The following is a 23,976-nucleotide window of genomic DNA, read 5'->3' as shown; positions in this document are numbered from 1 at the left end:
ATGTACACTCATCATTTTGCAATATCTTTGTGTCAAGTCATTTTGTGGCATACATCAAACTTAAACAGAGCTGTATGTCAATTACACATCAGTAACACTGGAAGAAAGAAGTAATTATACAAATACACCCCCCCAACACTGGGCATACACACCTCACATAAACATTCCCTTATATGCCCAATGTAGTCCTATGCCCACAATTTCCATACAATCATCCCACACACTCAGACACCACACTCACACATACCACACACACTATACGCACACCCCACACATAGTGAAGCCATGTGCTCAGAGCACACCCACAATGCACACTGGGCACATTCACAACTCACACAAACACACACACGTTTAAAACAGCACTCCAGCTCTTACCTCCTGCACAGACACTGGAAGGCTCCACAGCTGTAATTTCAATACAGGACTTAGTTCCGAGCTAGAATAGGGAGATGAGGGGCAGGGGCTTGAACACGGGGGCTTGGCGAGAAGCTACCCCTTCCCACTTCTCACGTCCAGCCCTCACTCACTGGCTCAATGATGTATTTAAGAGCCTTGAATCCTTGGTCCACTGCAAAGACGTGATGCGGGCTGTCTGCAATTTCCAATAACTACAGCAGAGAGGAGATGGTGGGCACACAGTCAGGGGTTGAGGACGCAGCAGGCCCCATCCCAGGAGACAGGCTCTTGCCTCCTGCCATGCTGGATTCCAAGGCCACACGCCAGCATCTGCTAGCAGCCCACCCTTAGCGAGGGGAAAGCTCCTCCACCCGTACCTCTGGTGTGCAGGTTTACACAGCACTGGCTATTCATCTGCAGTGGCTACCTGTTGTCCAGACACTTGGGGTGGGTAGAGGGCCATCCTCTCGGAGACCCTGGGGCGGCTGCCTTTGAAAGATTTCCCCAACTGGGCTCAAGAGTGGCACCTGGTTACCTGTTCTGAATTACCTGGTCTTCCTCAAAGTCTTTTACACCCACACAGTATACTGTTGCTCCCATTTTCCGAGCCTTGTCAGCCTAAGAGGGAAAAAAGTGTTGAGTACAATTCACAAAACAGGTGGAGCACAAAGCTGGTAAGAATGGTCTGGACTTACTTCTTCCTTAGTCATTTCAAATGGCGCTTCCTCCAGGGTTCCATCAGTCAAGGAGATAATCATAGAGGGAAGCTTGCTTTCTGCAGAAGAAGCAGGGAGTGGCCTGGTCAGCAGGGCACCTGGAGTGACCTGCCTCAGGCTGCCAGGCCCACAGCACTGCTCTCACACCTCCTCCTCCTGGGGAGAAGCCACCCTGACCCGAGTACCCAACACCCAGAGCGCCTAGAGGGAGAAGGGGCCTCAGCCCAGGACCCACTTGACAGACGAGGAGCCTGAGACTGGATCAGAGCCCTTCCTAGTGGACCTTCACTATGGGCAGGTGGCACGGCCTTTGCCCTGAAAGGCAACTGCAGCTACTTCACTGGACGAGGACAAGCCTCTCAGGTGAGCGCAGGGAGGAGCAGCCGAGCGACTGCACAAGACACCCCCTGGGTCAGGGGGCAGTGGGCCCTGTCCTGGGCGGCGCCGGCAGGCACTCCTGCTGGCTCTGTGGGTCCTGCTATTCAGAACTCGAGGTCAAGGTGCTTGGGCAGCAGCCCCCGCCCAGCTCCCCGCCTTTCCCCAGCAGCCCATGCATCCTTCCTGACAAGGGCTGCAACCCTACAGTCTCGATGCAGGTGGTCTGGGCCAAGTACAGCCATTTCCACTGGTGGAGGCACAGTCACAGGATGAGAGTCAACCGGAGGGAAGAGGCTCAAGGGAAAAGGAGGCAGAGCCAGAGCTGTGGTGGACAAAGTGTGGGCAGCCAGGGGGACACCAAGGTCTCTGTTCCCTAAACTGAACTCCGTTTGCTCGCCATCCCTGGAAGTTCTCTTTTCTTTTTCATGCAGCCCAACCATAGGTCAAGCATTTGATATCTAGTAAGAACCAGGAATGTAATGCATGAAGCCATGTGGTTCTCGGAAGCATCCCTGGGGGTGGTTTTAATCCTCACTGCGCAGAGGAGGAACCCGCAGCACAGAGAGGACAAGGGACTCGCTCCAAGGTCAGCGCTAGGATTGGCCAAGGTGGGTCTGCACCAGCCCTCGCTGAGGCCCGCACCTGGCTCTGTCCCACCTGAGCACAGTAACGCCAGCAGGAAGCTTACCTTCTGAGTTAGCTTGTTGAATCTGTTCATTTGCCTGCAACAAAATGAAGGAAATTGGTGGAGGGCAGTGAGATGACCCAATAATACTCTAAGAACTTGGTAAAGCAGAATAAATTCTCAGAGCTGTAGGATCTGTACCTTTTTAAATCCTTCCTGCATGTGTGTGGCTCCACTAGGTACTATATTCTGAAGTCTGCTAAGACCATCACGAATTTCATTTCTGAAAAAAAAAGTAAAGGGGGTTGAGGAGGAATGAGGGTTGACTGTTACAAAACAGACCACTTGTCCTGGTGCCATTCTGCCCTGTGGAGACCTGCCTGGACCAGAGAGGATACAAGTGGCCCTGTGGTAACCTCTCTGCCTGTGTTTTTGACACTGACAGGCCTTGGTCAACGCTTCTCTGTCCCCCATTCAGCGGTGTGGAGGATGCTGCTTTGCTGGTCCCATGGGTAGGGCCTGGCTTTCAATGTGCTCATCCCTGTCTCAGGCTTGCAAACCTCAGGGGACTCAGCAAGGGCGCTGCCTTGACCGTCCGTGGTGAGGGGGGAGCACCCATGGCTGCGCACCTGTGAATCCAGCACCCCTAATGTGACTGGCGGTACTGCTTGCACCTAAGGGGTCCCTGGTGAGGGCACATCACCTTCCAACAGGCAAGGCTGAGTTTGGAAAGGTCACTCTGCTGATACCCCTGCCCTGTGCCCTCCTCCCCTGCCACAGACTCGTGAGGTGGACTTGGACCCTCCAAGCCACTTCCCCCTCTGGATTGGTACTAAAGGAAGCAGTCAGGATGCTCCGTTAGAGTCTAGGGCTCCTGGGCTTCATGTGCTCCTGAAGAAAGAGACCATAAGCTGGGAAAGAGGCCTGAGGCCCGTCCATGTGGGAGGAAGAGAAGTGGCCCCAGGCTGCCATGGGGATGGGCAGTCGGCCTCTGTTAAAGCAGATGCAGGGGATGGGACTGGGACACACCAGGGGTGGGGCTTAGGTTCAGGCTAATGTAGTGTGATGGGCTGAGCTGTCACAGCAAGTCTAAGGAGAACATGGTCTCTGAAGGCTGGCTCTTGCCTTGCGCAGAAGGGATTCTGCCGCGAGGTGCGATCTGAGAGCCCCAGGTCCTGCCCTGCCTGACCCAGCCCAGGAGCTGAGGAGGCTGTGACCCAGGGCCAGTGGAGGCCAAACCAGGCCCTGCGCACCCCAGCACAAACACCCTCCCCTCTTCCTGACACTTTTGGGAAGATTTCCTTTTTGTTGACAGCACCCCCAAATATGCTGGAGCTCTCATCTCTCCCCAGCCTTTGGCCCGGGACTGAGCTTGGCCAGGCTTCACTCCTGCCTGAGCGGGCCTTTTTCTTGGGCTCTCCCCGCCCCGTCCCTACTCCCAGCTCTGTGCACTAGGCTGCTTATGCCCTCATCAGGCCCTTCACTTCTTAAGATTCCACCCCGTTTTACACTCCCCTGAGCCCACTCCCACTTCTGACACCTTCCCTTGAGGAAGGCATCGTCACCTCTACTTTCCAGAGAGGACCCCGGAGACCCTCAAGAGCCTCCCCACAGCTCCCTTGGTTCAGGCTCTGAACCCCTGCCTTGGAGGAGGCAGTGGTCCTCCTGTCCCCCACGGGCAGCTCCTCCCCCAGAGGCCCCCGCCCAGCCCCCGCCTCTCTTTCTGCCACCTGCCTGACAGCCCCCCACTGGCTTGCTATCTTCCACCTCAACCTCACTCAGGTCTCTGTCTCTGAAATGCAGAAGACAGGGACACAAAAAAACCACGTCTTCCCCTAGCTCACCTAACAGGAAGCACAGCCCCTGCTTCTCCTGGGAGCCAGGCATGGGGAGTGCTGTGTCCACGCACTGGCACCAACACACTCCCTGGGTTCCCGTCATTTGCATCACGAGCGTCGGACCCTGCCGGCTACTCAGGAGCTCTGTAGCTTCCCACCTCCAGGGCTTTGGGCACATCGCTGGGCCCTCCCAGCGGCCCGCCTAGGATGCTGGCGTGTGATGCTTCCCTCCTGCACCCCAGCCCACACTCATGGGCTCCCTTGTCTCAGACCCACCAAGGGACCAAGCTCCCCTCCACTGAAGCTCCAGCACTTCAGCACTGCCCACCCCCGCCTCCTGGTTCTGACTGTGCCTCCCCTCTTCCCCCACTGGCCCAGAGCAGAGAGTGACACACAGAGCAGGTGCCCAACACAGGCCATGTTCACAAAGGGCCCACACATCTGCTCCACCAGATCCCAGGCGTCCTTGCAGTGAGCCAGTTCTCAGGAAAGGGAAGAGCGCTGAGAGGACACAGGACAGGTGGAGGGCAGGGCTTAGAGGGGGCGGAGATGGTCTAGCAGCACGGGGTCTGCCAGGGCCATCGCAGCCAGGGGTCAGTGGGAGCCATGGAGCCAGGGCTGTGTGGGTCAGAGTGGACACTGAGGGGAGCCCAGGATGGCCCAGCCTGCTCCCAGTGGGAACTGTCAGCTCCCTGGGCTCTCAACGGACCCCATCCAACAGGCCTGCCTGGGGGATTAAAGCAGTACTTACCTGTCTGAGGTGAGCTTCATGAGGGTGTGACCCAGTGTGGAGTAGGTGATGAAGGATATTCGCAGGTTAGGGCTGGGGAGGAAGCACGTGCTCATGAGAAGGTGTACGTGACACAGGCTCAAAATTAAGCCAATGAGCAGCCAGAAAGAAGGTACATTCCAATTTCTCTGTTCCTCACCCCAACTCTTCCTCTTTGGGGTCCATTTCCCAAACCCTGGAAGCTCCTATATCTTTAGTGAAGGATTTTAGGAATCTTGGTGATGGAGGCCTGTGGAGATGCGGTGCCTTCTTGGAAGGAAGTGCCAGGATGGCATCCTGCTCCAACCCTATGCTCCCAACACGCCCCCCGCCCCATAGTGTCTTTCTCTCAAACACACACACACACACACACACACACACACACGCACACACGCACACACGCACACAGGTCCACATGCACACACCAGGAGACAGACACCTATGCCTGTGGCATGAGGGCCTCCCAACTGGCTTCTCCTCTTCTATAAAATTCTTTGTACCTTCACTCCTCTTCCTTCCTTCATAGCCCTCCCTGTCTTATTTCTTCTCATCTAGAAAAATCATTCTCTTTCTTGGCAGCTATTCATATACATCCCTCCCTTTCTTCTCCCTGGCCACTGCCTTTTGGTCCACTGACCCTCATTATCTTTTAGCTAAATTGCTACAATAGGTTAATGGATAAGCTCTCTACTGCTCCTCGTTCTTGTTACAGAACATTTTACCCACAATATCAGACTTTCCTTCCTGGGACACAACCTTGATCATGTCAGACCCCTGACCAAGAATCATCTATAGCTCCCTATTGTTCACAGCAGGAAATACAAGTCCCTTGGCCTGGCATTATAAGCCCTGATGACCTTGGTCCAAATCTGTCCTGTCCAGCCTCATCTCCTAGCCTTCTCCTGAGTTAACCCTACTCTCCAGCTGAACAGACCACTCACTGCACAAGAAGTCTCCTTGATGGCTCCTGTTACCCTGTCTTTCCCCATTCTTCAAGACCCAGTTCAAAATTACACATCCTCTGAGAAATCATCCTTTTTTCCTAAGAATTCTTGCTTTTTCCTTTTAATTTGCCTTATAAGTCCTTCGCCCTTTTCTTTTGGCCCTTGGCACCATTTAACCTGGTGTTTAGTTATCGTGTTACTGGTTTGCCTGTTTCCTCATCTATGAGGTCCTCAAGGGAAGACTGTGTCCCCTACAATATGGTCCGACTTCCAGGTAGGAGCTAAGAAAGCTGCTGAGACCTGATGGAACCAGTGTTATCTCTTCTGCTTCAGAACACCCCCCTGGGCTCTGTGCTCCTGACCCGAGGGGCTCCCATGGCCACTGAGTCTAAACAGCTGTGTACTCTGCCTGGGAGGGGTAAATACCCTGAAACTCGGAGAAGTCGTACTTGTCATACTTCTTGACCAAATCTTCCACAAAGGTGTAAATGTCCATCCAGTTGTTGTTCACACTGCCTGACCTGAAAGTGAAGAAGACCTGAGTCAGACAGATGAGGTGCATCTGTGGGTAGAATTTCTGTCTCCTCAGCTTCCAGCAGACCCTTTAGCAACTCCCCCCGCCACCCCGCCCCCCGCGCCCACCAATGTAGCTGAAGGCTGCCACACTCCCTCAGAGACCTCAGTGGGTCACTGTGGTGATGACTTCATCAGTGTGAGTGTGGGAAGGGTGACCAACCAGACCTGTGTGCTTGGGACTCAGGAACTTGTAGGGATGAGGGACTTCTGGTGGCAAAGTAGGATGGTTGAGCAGGTTTGGTGGAGCTGTTCCACAGGAAATGATGTAGGATGCATTGGTTGGAAAAGCCTCCAGTAATTTTGATATGACTCTTTTGGTTCCTCAACTCCCCTTGGCAATAAACCACTCCTAGCTCTCTACTCCTCTCCTGCCCCTTGAAAAGGTGTGGGGGTGGGCAGGGGTCAGGGCTCTCTGGCACACCATTCCCACAAAAGTCTCTTAGTTGGTCCTATCATTCATTCTGCGTCCTCTAGGCTGCATCTAAATCTCTCAACAAATAGTGATGAAACTAAGAATAGATTCTTTTAACATTATCAAGATTATCATTCATTGAGATGTATGTACCAGGCACTTTACATACATGATTTCCAATTCCAGAACAACCCCATGATATCATTATTTTCATTTTCATTAAAGAAAGTTGAGGCTCTCACAAGTCATGGAATTTTTCACAATTTCCATAGCTAACATGGATCTGAATCCAGATCTCGCCTCAAAACCCATGCTCTACCCATTGCACTGGGCAGATGTGTGTGACATGGTTATGTCCAACAATTGCTGGGTAGCAAACACTAGACTCTGACAACTCCCACAATATAAACTTTCTATCAGAAGCTTCCATGCTAAAGTGCAAGACAACGTTTTAAACTAATGGTAACACCTGAAACTAATATAATATTTTAAGTCAACTATACTTCAGTTAAAAAATAGAACTATGTACTCAACTCAATAAAAGAGAACACATCAAAATAATTATACACCATGTCCTAATGAGGTTTATCCTTGGAAGGTGAGCATGGTTCAACACATGCAAATTAAAAAGTGGGACACACTACATTAATAGAATGAAAGATAACAATCCAGATGATCATCTCAATAGATGCATAAAAAGCATCTGACAAATTACAACACTTCATGCTAAAAACTTCAAACAGATTGGGTATAGAAGGGACATACCGCAACATAATTAAGGCCATATACAACAAACCCACAGTTACCATTACACTCGACGGTGGAAAGATGAAAGCTCTGCTTCTAAGATCAGGTACAAGACAAAGATTCCCACTCTTCCCACTCTTATTCAACATAGTACTGGAAGTCCTAGCTAGAGCTAATTGGCATAACAAAGAAACAAAAGGCATTCAAACTGGAAATGAAGAAGTAAGCTTGTCATTATTTGCAGTTGATCTGATTTTGTATATAGAGAATCCCAAAGACTCAACCAAAGACCTGTTGGAACTAAACAATGAATTCTGTAAAGCTGTAGGATATAAAATCAACATACAGAAATCGGGGGTGTGGGGCACGGAGGAACGGAAGGGAACGCAGCCAGCGCTTTCCCTGTCCACTTAGGCACCAGGGAACCTGCTGGGCTCCAGGGCCTAATCCTCTGCCCTCAGAGCCTCCCTTCTACTACGCAGAGCCCAAGCCCTGCCCCTACACCCTCACCCAGGGTCCTACATCTGTATTTGGAGACCCCCTCTGAGAGCCCCTCCAACCCCGCTGGGCCTAAACCCCACCCACACACCCTCACCCGGGGCCTTACCGCCAAACCCCAGAACTTCACACTCCAGAGGTCCCCCACTTTTGGACGAACTGTCTCTCCACTACCGGGCAGGTCCTAATCAGAAGCCCCACCCCATGTTTGAACGATGCCCTGCCTAGGGCCCGCCCCCAAGGCCTCTTCTGGCTGCGTGGGTCCTGAGCCTAGGCCCCACTCCAAGCTCAAACATCACCCCCTCCCGCCTACATCCCACCCCACCCTAAACCCTGCCCCTGCCTAAGTTCCACCTCTGCCTAAACTCCGCCCAAACTCCTCTCCCCCATAACCAAGCCTTTTTTTGTTTTGTTTTTCCTTTTTTTTGCTTTTATTTATTTATTTGAATTTTTAGAATTTTATTTATTTTTTTATACAGCAGGTTCTTATTAGTTATCCATTTTATACATATTAGTGTATATATGTCAATCCCAATCCCTTTTCTCCAGTTTTAGATTGGGGTTCTGTTTTACCTTCTTGTTGATTCATTTATATTTTTATTTTTTCTAATAAATCTTTTATTTTTCTAATTTTATTTTATTCTTTATACTTTGTTATTGTTTTGATTCTTTTGGCTTGTTCCCTCCCCCCCCACCCCCCTTTTTTTCTTTTTTCTGTTGTGGTTTTGTTTTACCTTGTGGCAGTTGTTTCAATTATATTTTTATTTTTCCTAACATATTTTTATCTTTCTAATTTTCTTTTGTCTTTTCTTCTTTGTTATTGTACTCCTCCTTTTTTTCTTTTCTTTTCTTTTTTGCTTTTTTGCCTCACCACGCAGCTTGCGGGATCTTGGTTCCCAGGCCAGAGGTTGGGCCCAAGCTCCTGTGGTGAGAGCTCTGAGTCCAAACCACTGGACTAGCAGAGAACCTCAGACCCCAGGGAATATTGATCGGAGTGAGGCCTTCTGGAGGTCCTCATCTTCACACCAAGACCAGGCTCTATCCAGCTGTCTGCAAACTCCAGTGCTGGACGCCTCAAGCCAAACAACCAGTAAGACTCCTGTCCACAGCCCCACCCATCAAAAAAAAAATGAAAAGACAAAAAAATATGTTACAGATGAAGGAGCAAGGTAAAAACCTACAAGACCAAATAAATGAAGAGGAAATAGGCAGTCTACCTGAAAAAGAATTCAGAGTAATGATAGTAAAGATGATCCAGAATCTCAGAAACAGAGTGGAGAAAATATAAGAAACATTTAACAAGGATCTAGAAGAACTAAAGAGCAAACAAACAGTGATGAACAACACAATAACTGAAATTAAAAATACTCTAGAAGGAATCAATAGCAGAATAACTGAGGCAGAAGAACGGATAAGAGAGCTGGAAGATAAAATGGTGGAAAAAACTGCCAGTGAGCAGAAAAAGAAAAAAGAATGAAAAGAATCAAGGAGAGTCTCAGAGACCTCTGGGACAACATTAAATTATGTACCAACAATGTACCAACATTCGAATTATGGGGGTCCCAGAAGAAGAAGAGAAAAAGAAAGGGTCTGAGAAAATATTTGAAGAAATTATAGTCAAAAATTTGCCTAACATGGGAAAGGAAATAGTCAATCAAGTCCAGGAAGCGCAGAGAGTCCCAGACACGATAAATCCAAGGAGAAACATGCCAAGACACATATTAATCAAGCTATCAAAAATTAAATGCAAAGAAAAAATATTAAAAGCAGCAAGGGAAAAGCAATAAATAACATACAAGGGAATCCCCATAAGGTTAAGAGCTGATCTTTCAGCAGAAACTCTGCAAACCAGAAGGGAGTGAGTGGCAGGACATATTTAAAATGATGCAAGGGAAAAACCTACAACCAAGATTACTCTACCCAGCAAGGATCTCATTCAGATTTGATGGAGATATCAAAAGCTTTACAGACAAGCAAAAGCTACAAGAATTCAGCACCACCAAACCAGCTTTACAACAAATGCTAAGGGAACTTCTCTAAGTGGGAAACACAAGAGAAGAAAAAGACCCACAAAAACAAACCCAAATCAATTAAGAAAATGGTAATAGGAACATACATATCAATAATGTAATGTAAATGGATTAAATGCTCCAACCAAAAGACACAGACTGGCGGAATGGATACAAAAACAAGACCATTATATATGCTGTCTACAAGAAACCCACTTCAGACCTAGGGACACATACCGACTGGAAGTGAGGGGATGGAAAAAGATAGTCCATGCAAATGGAAATCAAAAGAAAGCTGGAGTAGCAATACTCATATCAGATAAAATAGACTTTAAAATAAAGACAGTTACAAGAGTTAAGGAAGGACACTACATAATGATCAAGGGATCAATCCAAGAAGAAAACATAACAATTATAAGTATTTATGCACCCAACATAGGAGCACCTCAATACATAAGGCAAATGCTAACAGCCATAAAAGGAGAAATCGACAGTAACACATTAATAGTGGGGACTTTAACTCCCCACTTTCATTAATAGACAGATTATCCAGACAGAAAGTGAATAAGGAAACATAAGCTTTAAATGACACAATAGACCAGATAGACTTAATTGATACTTTTAGGACATTCCACCCAAAAGCAGAAGAATACACTTTCTTCTCAAGTGCTCACAGAATGTTCTTCAGAATAGATCACATCTTGGATCACAAATCAGCCTTGGAAAATTTAAGAAAATTGCAATTGTATCAAGCATCTTTTCTGACCACAACACTATGAGATTAGAGATCAATTACAGGAAATAAAAACAGCAAAAAACACAAATACTTGGAGACCAAACAGTGCACTGCTAAATAATCAGGAGATCACTGAAGAAATCAAAGAGCAAATCAAAAAATACCTAGAAACAAATGACAATGAAAACATGATGATCCAAACCTATGGGATGAAGCAAAAGCAGTTCTAAGAGGGAAGTTCATAGCAATTCAAGCTCACCTCAAGAAACAAGAAAAATCTCAAATAAACAATCTAACCTTACATCTAAAGCAACTAGAAAAAGAAGAACAAAGAAAACCCAAAGTTAGTAGAAGGAAATAAATCATAAAGATCAGGGCAGAAATAAATGAAATAGAAACAAAGAAAACAATAGCAAAGATCAATAAAACTCAAGGCTGGTTGTTTGAGAAGATAAAATTGATAAACCTTTAGCCAGACTCTGCAAGAGAAAAAGGGAGAGGACTCAAATCAATAAAATTAGAAATGAAAAAGGAGAGATTACAACTGACACCACAGAAATACAAAAGATCATAAGAGACTACTACAAACAAATATATGCGAATAAAATGGACAATCTGAAAGAAATGGACAAATTCTTGGAAAAGTACAACCTTCCAAGACTGAACCAGGAAGAATTAGAAAATACAGACCAATCGCAGGTAACGAAGTTGAAACTGTAATTAAAAATCTTCCAACAAACCAAAGTCCAGGACCAGATGGCTTCACAGGCGAATTCTATCAAACATTTAGAGAAGAGTTAACATCTATCCTCAAACTCTTCCAAAAAATTGCAGAGGCAGGAACACTCCCAAACTCATTCTATGAGGCCACCATCACCCTGATACCAAAAGCAGACAAAGACATCACAAAAAAAGAAAATTATAGACCAATATCACTGATGAACATAGATGCAAAAATCCTTAACAAAATACTAGCAAACAGAATCCAGCAACACACTTAAAGGGTCATAAACCATGATCAAGTAGGATTTATCCCAGGGATGCAAGGATTCTTCAATATATGCAAAACAATCAATGTGATACACCATATTAACAAATGAAGGAATAAAAACCATATGATCATCTCAACAGATGCAGAAAAAGCATCTGACAATATTCAACAACCCATTTATGATAAAAACTCTCCAGAAAGTGGGCATAGAGGAAACCTACTTCAACATAATGAAAGCCATATACAACAAATCCACAGCAAACATCACTCTCAATGGTGAAAACTGAAACCGTTTCCTCTAAGATCAGGAACAAGACAAGGATGTCCACTCTCGCCACTACTATTCAACATAGTATTGAAAGTCCTAGCCATGGCAATCAGAGAATAAAAAGAAATAAGAGGGATACAAACTGGAAAAGAAATAAAACTGTCACTGCAGACGACATGATACTATACATAGAAAATCCTAAAGATGCCACCACAAAACCACTAGAACTAATCAATGAATTTGGTAAGGTTGCAGGATACAAAATTAATGCACAGAAATCTCTTGCATTCCTGTACACTAACAACAAAAGATCAGAAAGAGAAATTAAAGAAACAATCTCATTTGCCATCGCAGCTCAATATCACAAAAACAAACAACCCAATCCAAAAATGGGCAGAAGACCTAAATAGACAATTCTCCAAAGAAGACATACAGATGGCTAACAGATACATGAAAAGACGCTCAACATTGCTAATCAATAGGGAAATGCGAATCAAAACCACAGTGAGGTATCACCTCACACGGGTCAGAATGGCCATCATCAAAAAATCTACAAACAATAAATGCTGGAGAAGGTGTGGAGAAAAGGAAACCCTCTTGCACTGGTGGGAATGTAAATTGATACAGTATGGAGGTTCCTTAAAAAACTAAAAATAGAACTACTATATGACCCAGCAATCCCATTACTGGGCACATACCCTGAGAAAACAATAATTCAAAAAGATACATGTACCACAATGTTCATTGCAGCACTATTTACAATAGCCAGGACACGGAAGCAACCTAAATGTCCATCAACAGATGAATGGATAAAGAAGATGTGGCACATATATACGAAGGAGTATTACTCAGCCATAAAAAGGAACGAAATTGAGTTATCTGTAGTGAGGCAGATGGACCTAGAATCTGTCGTACAGAGTGAAGTAAGTGAGAAAGAGAAAAACAAATACCGTATGCTAACGCATATATATGGGATTTAAAAAAGTGGTACTGATGAACCTAATGGACCTCAGTACATTTAATAAATGTACTGGACAGGAATAAAGATGCAGACGTAGAGAACGGACTTGAGGGCACGGGGGTGGGAAGGGGAAGCAGGGATGAAATGAGAGAGTAGCACTGACATATATACACTACTAAATGTAAAATGGATGGCTAGTGGGAAGCTTCTGCATAGCACAGGGAGATCAGCTCGGTGTTTTGTGACGACCTAGAGGGATGGGGTAGGGAGGGTGGGAGGGAAGCTCAGGAGGGAGGGGATATGGGGATATATGTATACATATAGCTGATTCACTTTGTTGTACAGTAGAAACTAACAAAACATTGTAAAGCATTTGTACTCCAATAAAGATGTGAAAAAAACAACAACACAATGAGATACATCTCACACCTGTTAGAATGGCTATAATTAAGAAGACAAGAGATAACAAGCATTGGTGAGGACATACAGAAAAAGGAAACTTTTACACTGTTGATGGGAATGTAAATTGCTTTAGCCACTATGGAAAACAGTATGGAGGTTCCTGAGAAAATTAAATATAGAATTTCCACATGACCCAGCAATCCCACTTCTGGGTATATATCTAAAGGGAATGAAAACAGGATATTGAAGAGATATATGCACTTCCATGTTTATTGCAGCATTATTCACAATAGCCAAGATATAGACACAACCTAAGTGCTCATCAACAGATGAGTAGATAAAGAAGATGTTATATGTATATACAATGGAATATAATTCAGCCATAAGAAAGGCCATCCTGCCATTTGTGGCAACATTGATGGACTTTTCACTAAGTAAGATAAGTCAGACAGAGAAAGACAAATACTCTATGATATCACTTATATGTGAATCTAAAAAACCCAACTCGTCACAACAGAGTAAAATGGTGGTTACCAGGGGCTTGAGGGAATAAGAAGTGTTGTTTAAGGGTACAAACTTGCAAATAGTTGACAAATAAATCTTGGATATCTAATGCACAGTTTAGTGAACATAGACAACAATATTTTATTTTAATCGTCAAATTTTCTAAGAGACTAGATCTAATTATTCCAACCACAAAAAAAGAAATAATAGTTATGTGATGTGATAGAGGTGCTATCTAAATTTATTTGATATATGTCAAATATATTTGAATACAAATAATGATTTTTAAAAAGAAAGAAAAAGAAAATCAGGAAAATTACATATATATATAATATATATATCATACATGAGAATATTAACTTGTAACCATGAATACCCAGGTAACTGTAAAGAAAATGTCTATAATAGATATTGAAAATAGCTTCACACAAAGGAAGTGAAAAGGTAACCAAAAGCTGTCGCTACCAAAAAAAAAAAAAATCAACTAAACTCAAAGGAAGGTAGAAATGTAGAAAATTAGGGAGAAAAAAGCTAGAAGACATGTAGAAAACAAATAGCAAAGTGTCCGATGTAAGTCCTTCCCTATCAGTAATTACTTTAAATGTACATGGATTAAACTCTCCAGTCAAAAGGTACAGATTGCCAGAATGGATCAAAAAAGATGCAACCATATGATGTCTACAAGAGACTCACTTTCAATGTTAAGACACCAGGAGGTTGAAAATGAAAGGATGAAAAGAGATATTCCAAGTAAAGAGAAACCTAAAGAGAGCTGGGATGACTATAATTAACAAACTAGACTTTACATATAAAACTGTTATAAAAGACAAAGAAAGACATTATATAATTACAGGAGGGTCATTTCATTGAGAAGACAAAACAATTATAAACAGATAAGAACCAAATATCAGAGAAGCAAAATTTAGGAAGCAAACATTGACAGACTTAAGGGAGAAACAGACAGTTCTACAGTAATAGTTAGAAACTTCAAAATCCCACTTTCAGTAATAGAACAATCAGACAAAATATAAGAAAATAGAGAAATAAGGGAATAGAGTATGTGAACATCATCATAAGCCAACTGTACCTAACAGATATGTACAGAACACTCTTCTCCCAAACAGTAGAATACACATTTTTCTCAAGTGCATGTGAAATGTTCTCCAGGATAGAGTACCTGTTAGACCACAAAGCATTTCTTTAAAATTTTTAAATGATGGAAATCACCCCAAAACTTAAAATCATTTCCAACCGCAATGAAATAAAGCTATAAGTCAATAGCAGAAAATAATCTGGAAATTCACAAATATGTGGAAATTAAACAATACCCTTTTAATCAGCAAATTGGTCAAAGAGGAAATCACAGAGAAATTAGAAAATACCAGGAGACAACTGAAAATGAAAACACAACATACCAAAACATACAGTGAAAGTAGAATTGAGAGGGAAATTTGTAGCTGTAGACAAATACATTAAAAAGGAAGAAAAGCCTCAAATCTGTACACTAACTTTACAGCTTATGGAACTGGAAAAAGAAATGAAAACTAACCCAAAGTAGCAGAAGGGAAGAAATAATAAAGATTATAACAGAGATAAATAAAATATAGAATAGATAGAGAAATACCAGTGAAATTAAAAATTGGTATGTTGAAAAGATCAACCAAATTGACAAACCTTTATATCCATTGATTTAAATAAAAGAGAGATGACTCAAATTAATGAAATCAGAAAATGAAGTGGGGGCTTCCCTGGTGGCGCAGTGGTTGAGAGTCCGCCTGCCGATGCAGGGGACACGGGTTCGTGTCCCGGTCTGGGAAGATCCCACATGCCGTGGAGCAGCTGGGCCCGTGAGCCATGGCCGCTGAGCCTGCGCGTCCGGAGCCTGTGCTCCGCAACGGGAGAGGCCACAACAGTGAGAGGCCCACGTACCGCAAAAGAAAAAAAAAAAAAGAAAATGAAGTGGGACACTACTACTGATTTTATACAAATAAAAAGGATTATAAGAGAACACTGGAATTTGTAAGCCAGCAAAATAGATAACCTAGATGAAATTAGCAAATTCCAAGAAACACACTTACCTGCCCAAACTGAATCATGAAGAAACAAAAGCTGAATAGACCTATAACTAGTAAAGAGATTGAATCAGTAATCAATAATCTCCCAACAGAGAAAAGTCCAGGACCAGATGGTTTCACAGATTAATTCTACTAATCATTTAAAGAGGAATTAACACTAATCCTTCTCCAAATCTTCCAAAAAATTGAAGTGGAGGGAACACTTTCAAACGTATTTTATGAGGCCAGCATTACCCTGACACCAAAGCCAGACACACACTTCAAGAAGAGTACAGACTAATATTTCATATGGATATAAATTCAAAAATCCTCAACAAAAAAATCTAGCAGCATCTGAAAAGGTAGGATTTATTTCCACAATACAAAGATGGTTCAACATGTAAAAATCAAACAATGTAATTAATAAAATTAATATATCAGAGAAACCAAACTATGTGATCATTTCAACTGATGTAGAATCACTTGATAAAATCTAAAATCCCTTCTTCATAAAAACACTCATATTGGGAATAGAGAAAAATTCTATGAAAAACATGATAAAGGCTAAACAGCTAACATATCAATGGTGAAGACTAAAAGCTTTTCCCCAAAGATGAAGAGTAGTACAAGGATGCCCGCTTTCATCACTTCTGTTCAACATAGCATTGGAAGTTATAGCTAGAGCAACTAGGCAAGAAAGAGAAATAAAGGCATCCAAATTGAAAAATAAGGAAAAAACATGTCAACATCTCTGTTCTTGGATAATATAATCTTACATGTAAAAACCCCCAAAGATTTCACAAAAAATGTTTGAGTTAATAAGGAAATTCAGCAAAGTTATAGGATATAAAATCAATGTATAAAAATCAGTTATATTTCTATATACTAATAATGAACATGCCAAGAAGGAAATTAAGAAAACAATTCCATTTACAATATCATCAAACAGAATAAAATACTCAAGAATTAATTTAATCAATGAGGCAAAAGACCAGTACATTGAAAACTAGAATACATTGCTGAAAGAAATTTTAAAATATGTAAATCATTGTTAAAACATAAGGAAAATCATAAAGTTTTCTATGGCAAGACAATCAGACTAAGTCAGAATTGAAACATGCATGACATGCCCCCATTTGTGATGGACCTCTCCCAAATATTCATTGTGCTTCTGCATTATGCATTAACCAGACCTCCTCAAGGCACCCTAAAATTCATATGGAATCTCAGGGGATTCAAATAGCTATAAGCAAAATCTTGAATAAGAACAAAGTTGGCAGATTCATATTTTCTGGTTTCAAAATTTAATACAAAGCTATTGTATTAATAGCTTGACAAAAACAGTGTGGTACTGGCATAAGGACATATAGAACAACGGAATAAAATAGAGAGCTCAGAAATAAACCCTCATATATGTATTCAATTGGTTTTTGACAAGGGTACCACCAAGACTATCCAATGTGGGAAATGACAGTATTTTCAACAAATGATTCTAGGAAAATTGGATGTCTACACGCAAAAGAATGCAGTTAGATTCTTATCTTACACCTACATAGTATATACAAAAATTAACTCAAAATGGATCAAAGACCTAAATGTAAAAGCTAAAACTAATAAACTTATAAGAAAACATAGGGGAAAAGCTTTATCACATTGGATTTAGTAATGGTTTTTAGATATGACACCAAAAGCACAGACAATAAAGAAAAAAGAGATAAATCAAACTTCATCAAAAGTAAAAACTTTTGTACAAAGGATACCATGAAAAAAAATGAAAAGAGAGGGGCTTCCCTGGTGGTCCAATGGTTAAGAATCTGCCTTCCAAAGCAGGGGACACGGGTTTGATCCCTGGTTGGGGAACTAAGATCCCACATGCTGTGGGGCAGCTAAGACCGTGAGCCACAACTACTGAGCCCGCACACGCTAGAGCCCGCGTGCCACAACTAGAGAGCCCATGTGTCACAACTACTGAGCCTGCACACTCTGGAGCCCATGAGCCATAACTAGAGAGAAGCCTGCGTGCTGCAACTAGAGAAGCCTGCACACCTCAACGAAGAGCCCGCATGCTGCAACTAAGACCGGATGAAGCCAAATAAATAAATAAATATTAAAAAAAGAAAAGATAACCTACAGAATGAAAGAACAATTGCAAATCATATATCTGATAAGAAATTGATATCCAGAATACATAAGAACTCCTACAACTCAACAACCAAAACCAAACAACCCAATTCAAAAATGGGCAAAGGACTTAAATAGACATCTCTACAAAGAAGATATACAAATGGCCATTAAGCACATAAAAAGATGCTCAACATCACTAGTCATTAGGGAAATGTAAACCAAAACCACAATGAGATACCACTTCATGATGGTTATTATCAAAAACAAAATAAAATAAAACAAAACTTGGAAAATAATAAGTGTCAGAGAGAATGTGGAGAAACTGAAACCCTTGGACACTGCTTGTGTGACTGTAAAATAGTGCAGCCACTGTGGAAAATAGTATGGCATAGTTAGCATAGTTAAACACAGAATTAAAAGCACAGCATGATCCAGCAGTTCCATTCCTAGGCATATGCCCAAAAGGAGTGAAAGCAGGGACTCAAATAGTTACATGTACACCAGTGTTTGCAGTAGCACTATTCACAATAGCTCCAATGAGGAAACAATTGAAGTGTTTATCAACAGATAAAAGGATAAAGGAAATGGTATATACATTAAATGGAATATCATTCAGCCATAAAAAGAATGAAAATTTGATACATGCTACAACATGGATGGACCTTGAAAACATTTTGTTAAGTGAAATAGGTCAGACACAAAAGGCCAACTAGTGTATGATTCTACTTGTATGAGGTACCTAGAATAGGCAAATTCACAGATACGGAAAATAGGATAGAGGTTACCACAGGTTGGGGAGAGATGAATGGGAGTTATTGTTTAATAGGTACAGGTTTCAATGTCCTCTGCTGACCAAAGCACATAAGCCATGTCTAGCTCCATGAGGGACTGTGAGGGGTCCTAAGAAGGAGAAAACAAGACATGAGATGACCCACAAACAGGAGAACACAGATCAATGGTCTGGCCTGCATAGCCCTATTCTTCCATTCATCCATGCTGTGGGAGGAGCTGTGAAGGTCACAGATATGCTGAGTCTGGATATTACTCTGAGGATGTCCCTTCAGCTGTCATCAGCTCTAGGAACCCCTCATGTGCAGAGTTTCCTTGCCCAAGGTCACTCCCTTCCTCAGGTAGCCACCTGCAGTGACTGATGGCCTAATCATTTGGCCCAACTTGGGACAACCTTGAGGGTGCCTTTCAGCTCCAGAGCTCCTCCCAGATCAGCCGAGCCTGTCAGGCCTGCACTAAAGCACCACTTAATCCTCCTTCTGTCAGTACCCTCGCACAGGTGTTGATGCCAAGGCACTTCCTACTGAACATCCTGCCTCGCTCTGTCCCTGGTGCTCTGCTTCTCTCCTCTTTGGCCAGCCCCTCTTCTTCCACTCTGCCCCACATGTGGGTGCTCCTCTGGGTTCTGTCTCCTCATTCTCCTCTCATTGGGCACATCCACCCTGGGCTCCTACCTGCCTTTCTCCAGCTGCCTGGGACCTCCTTGGACCCTTCTCTTTTTTACTTCAGCTGCTGCTTCCAGTCTTTCCTTTTCCTACCCATCCTCCCCAAGGCAGCCAAGGGGTTCTTCTGAAAATGCAGATCTGATCCATTTCTCCTCTGATAAAATGTGAAGAACACACCACCTACATGGGCCCAGGGCCACATCATTGGCCTGTGTCCCTCCTTTCTCCTTCTCCCCCACGACCAACTTCTACACACCTGGATCCTCTGGGATCACCTGAGGGCCTCATTCCTCAGGCCTTTGCACAGGCCACTCCCTTAGCCTGCAGCTCCCTGGCCTTCATAGGCCACTGGCCAGTACTGTGGGCACATGGGAGGGTCTGTCATTTTCATCCAATTCAGCCTAACGAAGGAACCAATGAATAAGGAATCTAATGAAGGAGCTGAGAGTGAACCACTCAAGACCTTCCTGCAGGTGAGACACTGGTTTTGCTTCTAACCACTGGAGGGGTTCTCAGGGACCCACCCAGTCTTGGAGTCTTTGGAATGGCTTTGGAATCAGATACTCTAGAGTTTTAATTCCAGCTCCACATTTTCCTATCTGAGGATTTTGGTGGTTATTCCCAGGCCCTGAGCAGCTTCCTTTCCTCATCTGTAAAACAGTGGTAATAACATTTACACATAGTTGTTAAGAAGACGCAGTGATAAGTCTGATTTCCTACTCTACCCTTACCCTGAGTCTAGGGACACACCTGGTCTCCATCCATCCATTCTGTCTGGAATTCTGTGGCCTCTACCTTCAAAAGAGCTCCATCATCGCCACCCGTACCTACTGGTCCACACCACCATCATCTCCTCCCTGGATCCCTGCACAAGGCCCGTCATTGGTCTCCTGCCAGGCTCTGCCCTTGTGCCCTTTAACTGTGACCCTTTTAGAAACAGTGCAATCACAGCTCCTCTGCTCAAACAGCACCTACCCTCTCCCACCTCCTCACCTTCCAGTCTGTCAGCATAGCCTTTCCTGAGCACATCTTTAGAACAGCCCTTCCCTCAGCACTTCCCATCCTCCTGTCCTGATTTTCCCCCTGGTGTTTATCTCCATCTAACACAATATTTCCTCTCTGATTTATTTATTTCTTGTCTCCTAATATGAAAGCTCTAAGAGGATGAGGACTTTTTCAAGTTTTGTTTGCTGCCTTATTCCCACTGCCCAAAACAGTGACTGGAGTATGGCAGTTTTCCAGTAATTATTTCAGTGAGTAGATGAACAAGGGAATGAGAGAATGGATAAGACTGTTCGCCAATGGATGAAAGATCCAGAGAACCTTGGGAGTGCCACCAGCAGAGGTGTCTGACCCACACCCCACCTCCCCACAAAGGGCACATGCGAAGAGAGTGAGCCACGGAGTCAGGGCTGGATCAGGGGCCCCTGCAGTGCCGGGGAGTTCCCAGGGTGTGTGACTCTGCCTTCCCTGGAAGTTTATTTTATGCTCATCCTCCACGACTGCATCTGACACATGCTGGGCAAACCAGCATATAAACTCCCCTTCATCCTCATCACAACCTGGTGAGGTGGGTATGAAGTCCCCATTGTACAGATGGGGACACTGAGGCAGACAGAGGTGAGGCGACTTGCCCTAGGCCGCATGACTGATGAGTGGAGTCTGCCTGACGGCAAAGCTGGGGCTGCCTCCTCAGTGGTCATTATTCCCCCCTCCGCAAGAGTAGCAGGGGACATCAGGAGGAAGGCTGTCCTCACATTCTGGGAAAATCTTGTCAAGCTGGTTTTCTTCAACTAGACTAAAAGAGCATAGTTCCTAGGGAGTGCTGTTCCTTCCCTGGGGCTGAGTGTACTGTGCTTTCAGACAAGCCTGGCCTGGCCCACTGTGGCCAAGCTGTAGGCATACTCCTCCCTGATGGCCTGGGGCTGAGAAATGGGTGTGCAGGGCCTTCTTTTGGACATCCCCAGCTCCCCTTCTCATTTGCAGAATCCGGCAGGATTCAGACCTGGCCAGCCTGAAAGGCAAGTGTCTTACTGACAGTAAGGGGCGGGGTCTGTGGAGCAGCTTCAGTCCCGGAACCTGACCAGGACTGAGCTTGAGTTGCTCCCCTTTCTCTCCTGCCCTCCCAGCCTTCATGGGAAGACCCACACCCTTTACATTGAACTACAGCTACACCAGCTATGTCAGAGGGATCAGTGCTGCCTCCCAGCACTTAAGAAGCCAAAGGAGGCAGGAGGTGGGGGAGGGGGGTGGGTGAGAGGGGTGGGAAGTGGGGACAACCTGGCTCAGGAAGCCATTTCTCTGGTGCCTTTCTAGTCCCCCTACCTCACACCCTTCTTGGAGGAGAGGAAAGGGGAGCATCCTTCCACTATTTAATGTTTTGCAGCAAACTAACTTTGATTGACATTGAGCAAATCATTTAGTACTCCCAGCCTCAGTTTCATCACCTTAAAGTAGGGATATAGAACCTACTTCCTCAAGCTCTTGGTTGTTCTTAATGTTCAGCACATTCCTGAAACATAATAAGTGACCCACCTGTCCCCAGAGCCCTTCCCCATCCATCCTGGGGCTGTGCTGTGCCCACACTGGGCTTGACTGCAGACAGCAGGGGTGTGGGCAGTGGCCCTGTAACAGGATGGCAGCTGACAGGACCCTTTGGACTCACTGCCACTCTCTGGAAAGGCTGACCCAAAGAGGCTGTCATCCCCCTACAATGCCCATACATCCCCAACCCCAATGCCCAAGAGGGGAATCACTACCACCCTGGGCGACAAGATGTGCCCAGGGCATCTCAGAATTCCTGCCATTGAACCGTGAGGAGGGAATTTCTCTTCTAGCAAGCAGGGTGCTCCCACCTCTACTGCCTCTGCTTAGAAGCTAGTGGGCTGGGGCACCCATCCCCCCCAGTCATCAGTCTCCACAGAGAATAAGAGGAATCAGGGGAAGTACAAACTGGGATGCTGGAATTAGGGAAACACAGGAAGCCTGGGTTCTGTCACCCCCATCAGCCTCTGGGCTACTTCACCCAAACTCTGGGAGCCTGCTCCCCTTTACAGGAGATTGCAATGTGCCAATACTTTCCCTGCTTTATATCCCAGTATTGTTTTGAGGATGGCAGATGTGCAGTAACGGGCTTTGGGGACCATAAAGTGCTTCAGTGATATTGGGAGTCAAACCACTGTTATTACCGAATAAGTAAAATTTATCCTCAGTCCCACAGAGGAGTTGAAAATGGAACCAAGGCAATCTCTCCAGTCTGAAGACCAGCCCATCCCTTTCCTTCCTTGAGGGCCAGAAGGTACCTAATGCACAGCCCAGGTTTCCCAAAGCCACATGCAGAAAGACCAAAGTGTTCATCAAGTGCACACAAACTGTAACGTGGGTCTCCAAGTTGTCAAAGGAAGAAGCAAAACATTTAGAACCAGCCAAGCAAAGGACTTCCTAAGCAGTGACACTAGGAGAATGCCTAACAGATGACACGGCAATCTCTCTGGGGCCCAGGAAAAACAGAGGTCATTCGGTTAAAAAAAAAACAAAACAAAAAACACAACCCCAAACCCAAAGTGAGCTTCTCCCAATGGCTGAGAAGATAGCGCCTAACCACCTGCCCCTCTAGCTGTTTAAGGGGCGTGCCGGCCACAGGTCCTAGTCAAGCTGAGAGCCATCCAGAAACCTATGGTGGCCTTTTTTCCTTTCCCAAAGAAAAAGTCCCAGGAAACGAATGCCCGGGTCACTCCCTCTGCCTCAGGACAAGGAGGGAGGCCACAGAGGTCTGACCAAGACTACTCTACCCTCTCCCCTCACAGAAGCTGGCGTCTGTTTAAGCCAAGTCTTGCCCACACTGACATCAGAGACAGCACTACTACTACCAATGGCGCCGTCAGGGGCAGGGGGGCCACTCACATATCCAAGATGAAGTAGAGGTCAAAAGAGCTCTGGCAGGAGTTCTCGTCTTTTGCCCGTCTCTTCCGGGTCCAGGTGCTGGGGCCGCGGAGGTGGTGGAAGGTTCCCGCGTCCTGGATGAGGTGGCGGTAGAGGTTCCCCCAGTCCAGACTGAGGTGGTGGAAGTCCTTCCAGCCTGGACCGTCGTGCTGGAAGCTCCCCGCGCTCAGCAGTGGCGGCGGCAGCACCAGCAGCAGGAAGAGCGTGGGCCCCGGCACACCAGACCCGCTGCTTCCCATTTTTTTTGGCTGCCCCTGCGGCCCCCCTGGACGCCGGCCACTCAGGCCACCTGAGGCGCCGGCCTCTGCTGTGTCTGCGCGTTCCCAGGGTCCTTGGCCCCTCTAGCCCTTTCCCCAAAGCTGTGAGCCTCCCCCAGTACCTGACCTGAGGGCTGAAGAGGCAAAGATGGCCGGCCTTGGGGGATGGCCCTTCCCCCGCCCCAAGGGGGCAGAATTCCCTGTGATGTCCCTTATGATGGACAGGAAGGTTGGCATGGTGACTTTGTGACCTGCAGCTCTGCTCAGTGTCCTGCCTGTTGACAATCCAAGGGGGGAGTCAGGGGCTCTTTGGAGGGGCAGTAAGATGAGGCCTCCGTTTGTTCCTCATCCCAGACCCTCTCAGGTGGCCATTAA

At 45.1% G+C, this 23,976-nt stretch overlaps 1 protein-coding gene across 1 annotated transcript in view; it reads right to left on the bottom strand.

Moving 5' to 3' along the window:
• ANTXRL (ANTXR like) overlaps positions 1-23,583 on the bottom strand; it is a 44,069-nt gene extending 20,486 nt beyond the window's left edge. The window contains exons 1-8 of the mRNA XM_065893914.1: positions 23,306-23,583; positions 6,116-6,187; positions 4,705-4,776; positions 2,317-2,398; positions 1,696-1,737; positions 946-1,014; positions 528-608; positions 376-436 (exon numbers count right to left, since the gene is read on the bottom strand). Of these exons, the coding sequence (XP_065749986.1) occupies positions 376-436; positions 528-608; positions 946-1,014; positions 1,696-1,737; positions 2,317-2,398; positions 4,705-4,776; positions 6,116-6,187; positions 23,306-23,583 (757 nt within the window). The remainder of the gene's footprint in view (positions 1-375; positions 437-527; positions 609-945; positions 1,015-1,695; positions 1,738-2,316; positions 2,399-4,704; positions 4,777-6,115; positions 6,188-23,305) is intronic.
• Between the last annotated feature and the right edge of the window lie 393 nt (positions 23,584-23,976).

This window comes from Phocoena phocoena, chromosome 16 (genome assembly GCF_963924675.1).
Source record: "Phocoena phocoena chromosome 16, mPhoPho1.1, whole genome shotgun sequence".
NCBI classification, from domain to species: Eukaryota; Metazoa; Chordata; class Mammalia; order Artiodactyla; family Phocoenidae; genus Phocoena; species Phocoena phocoena.
This window is presented reverse-complemented; position numbering and strand designations above follow the sequence as displayed.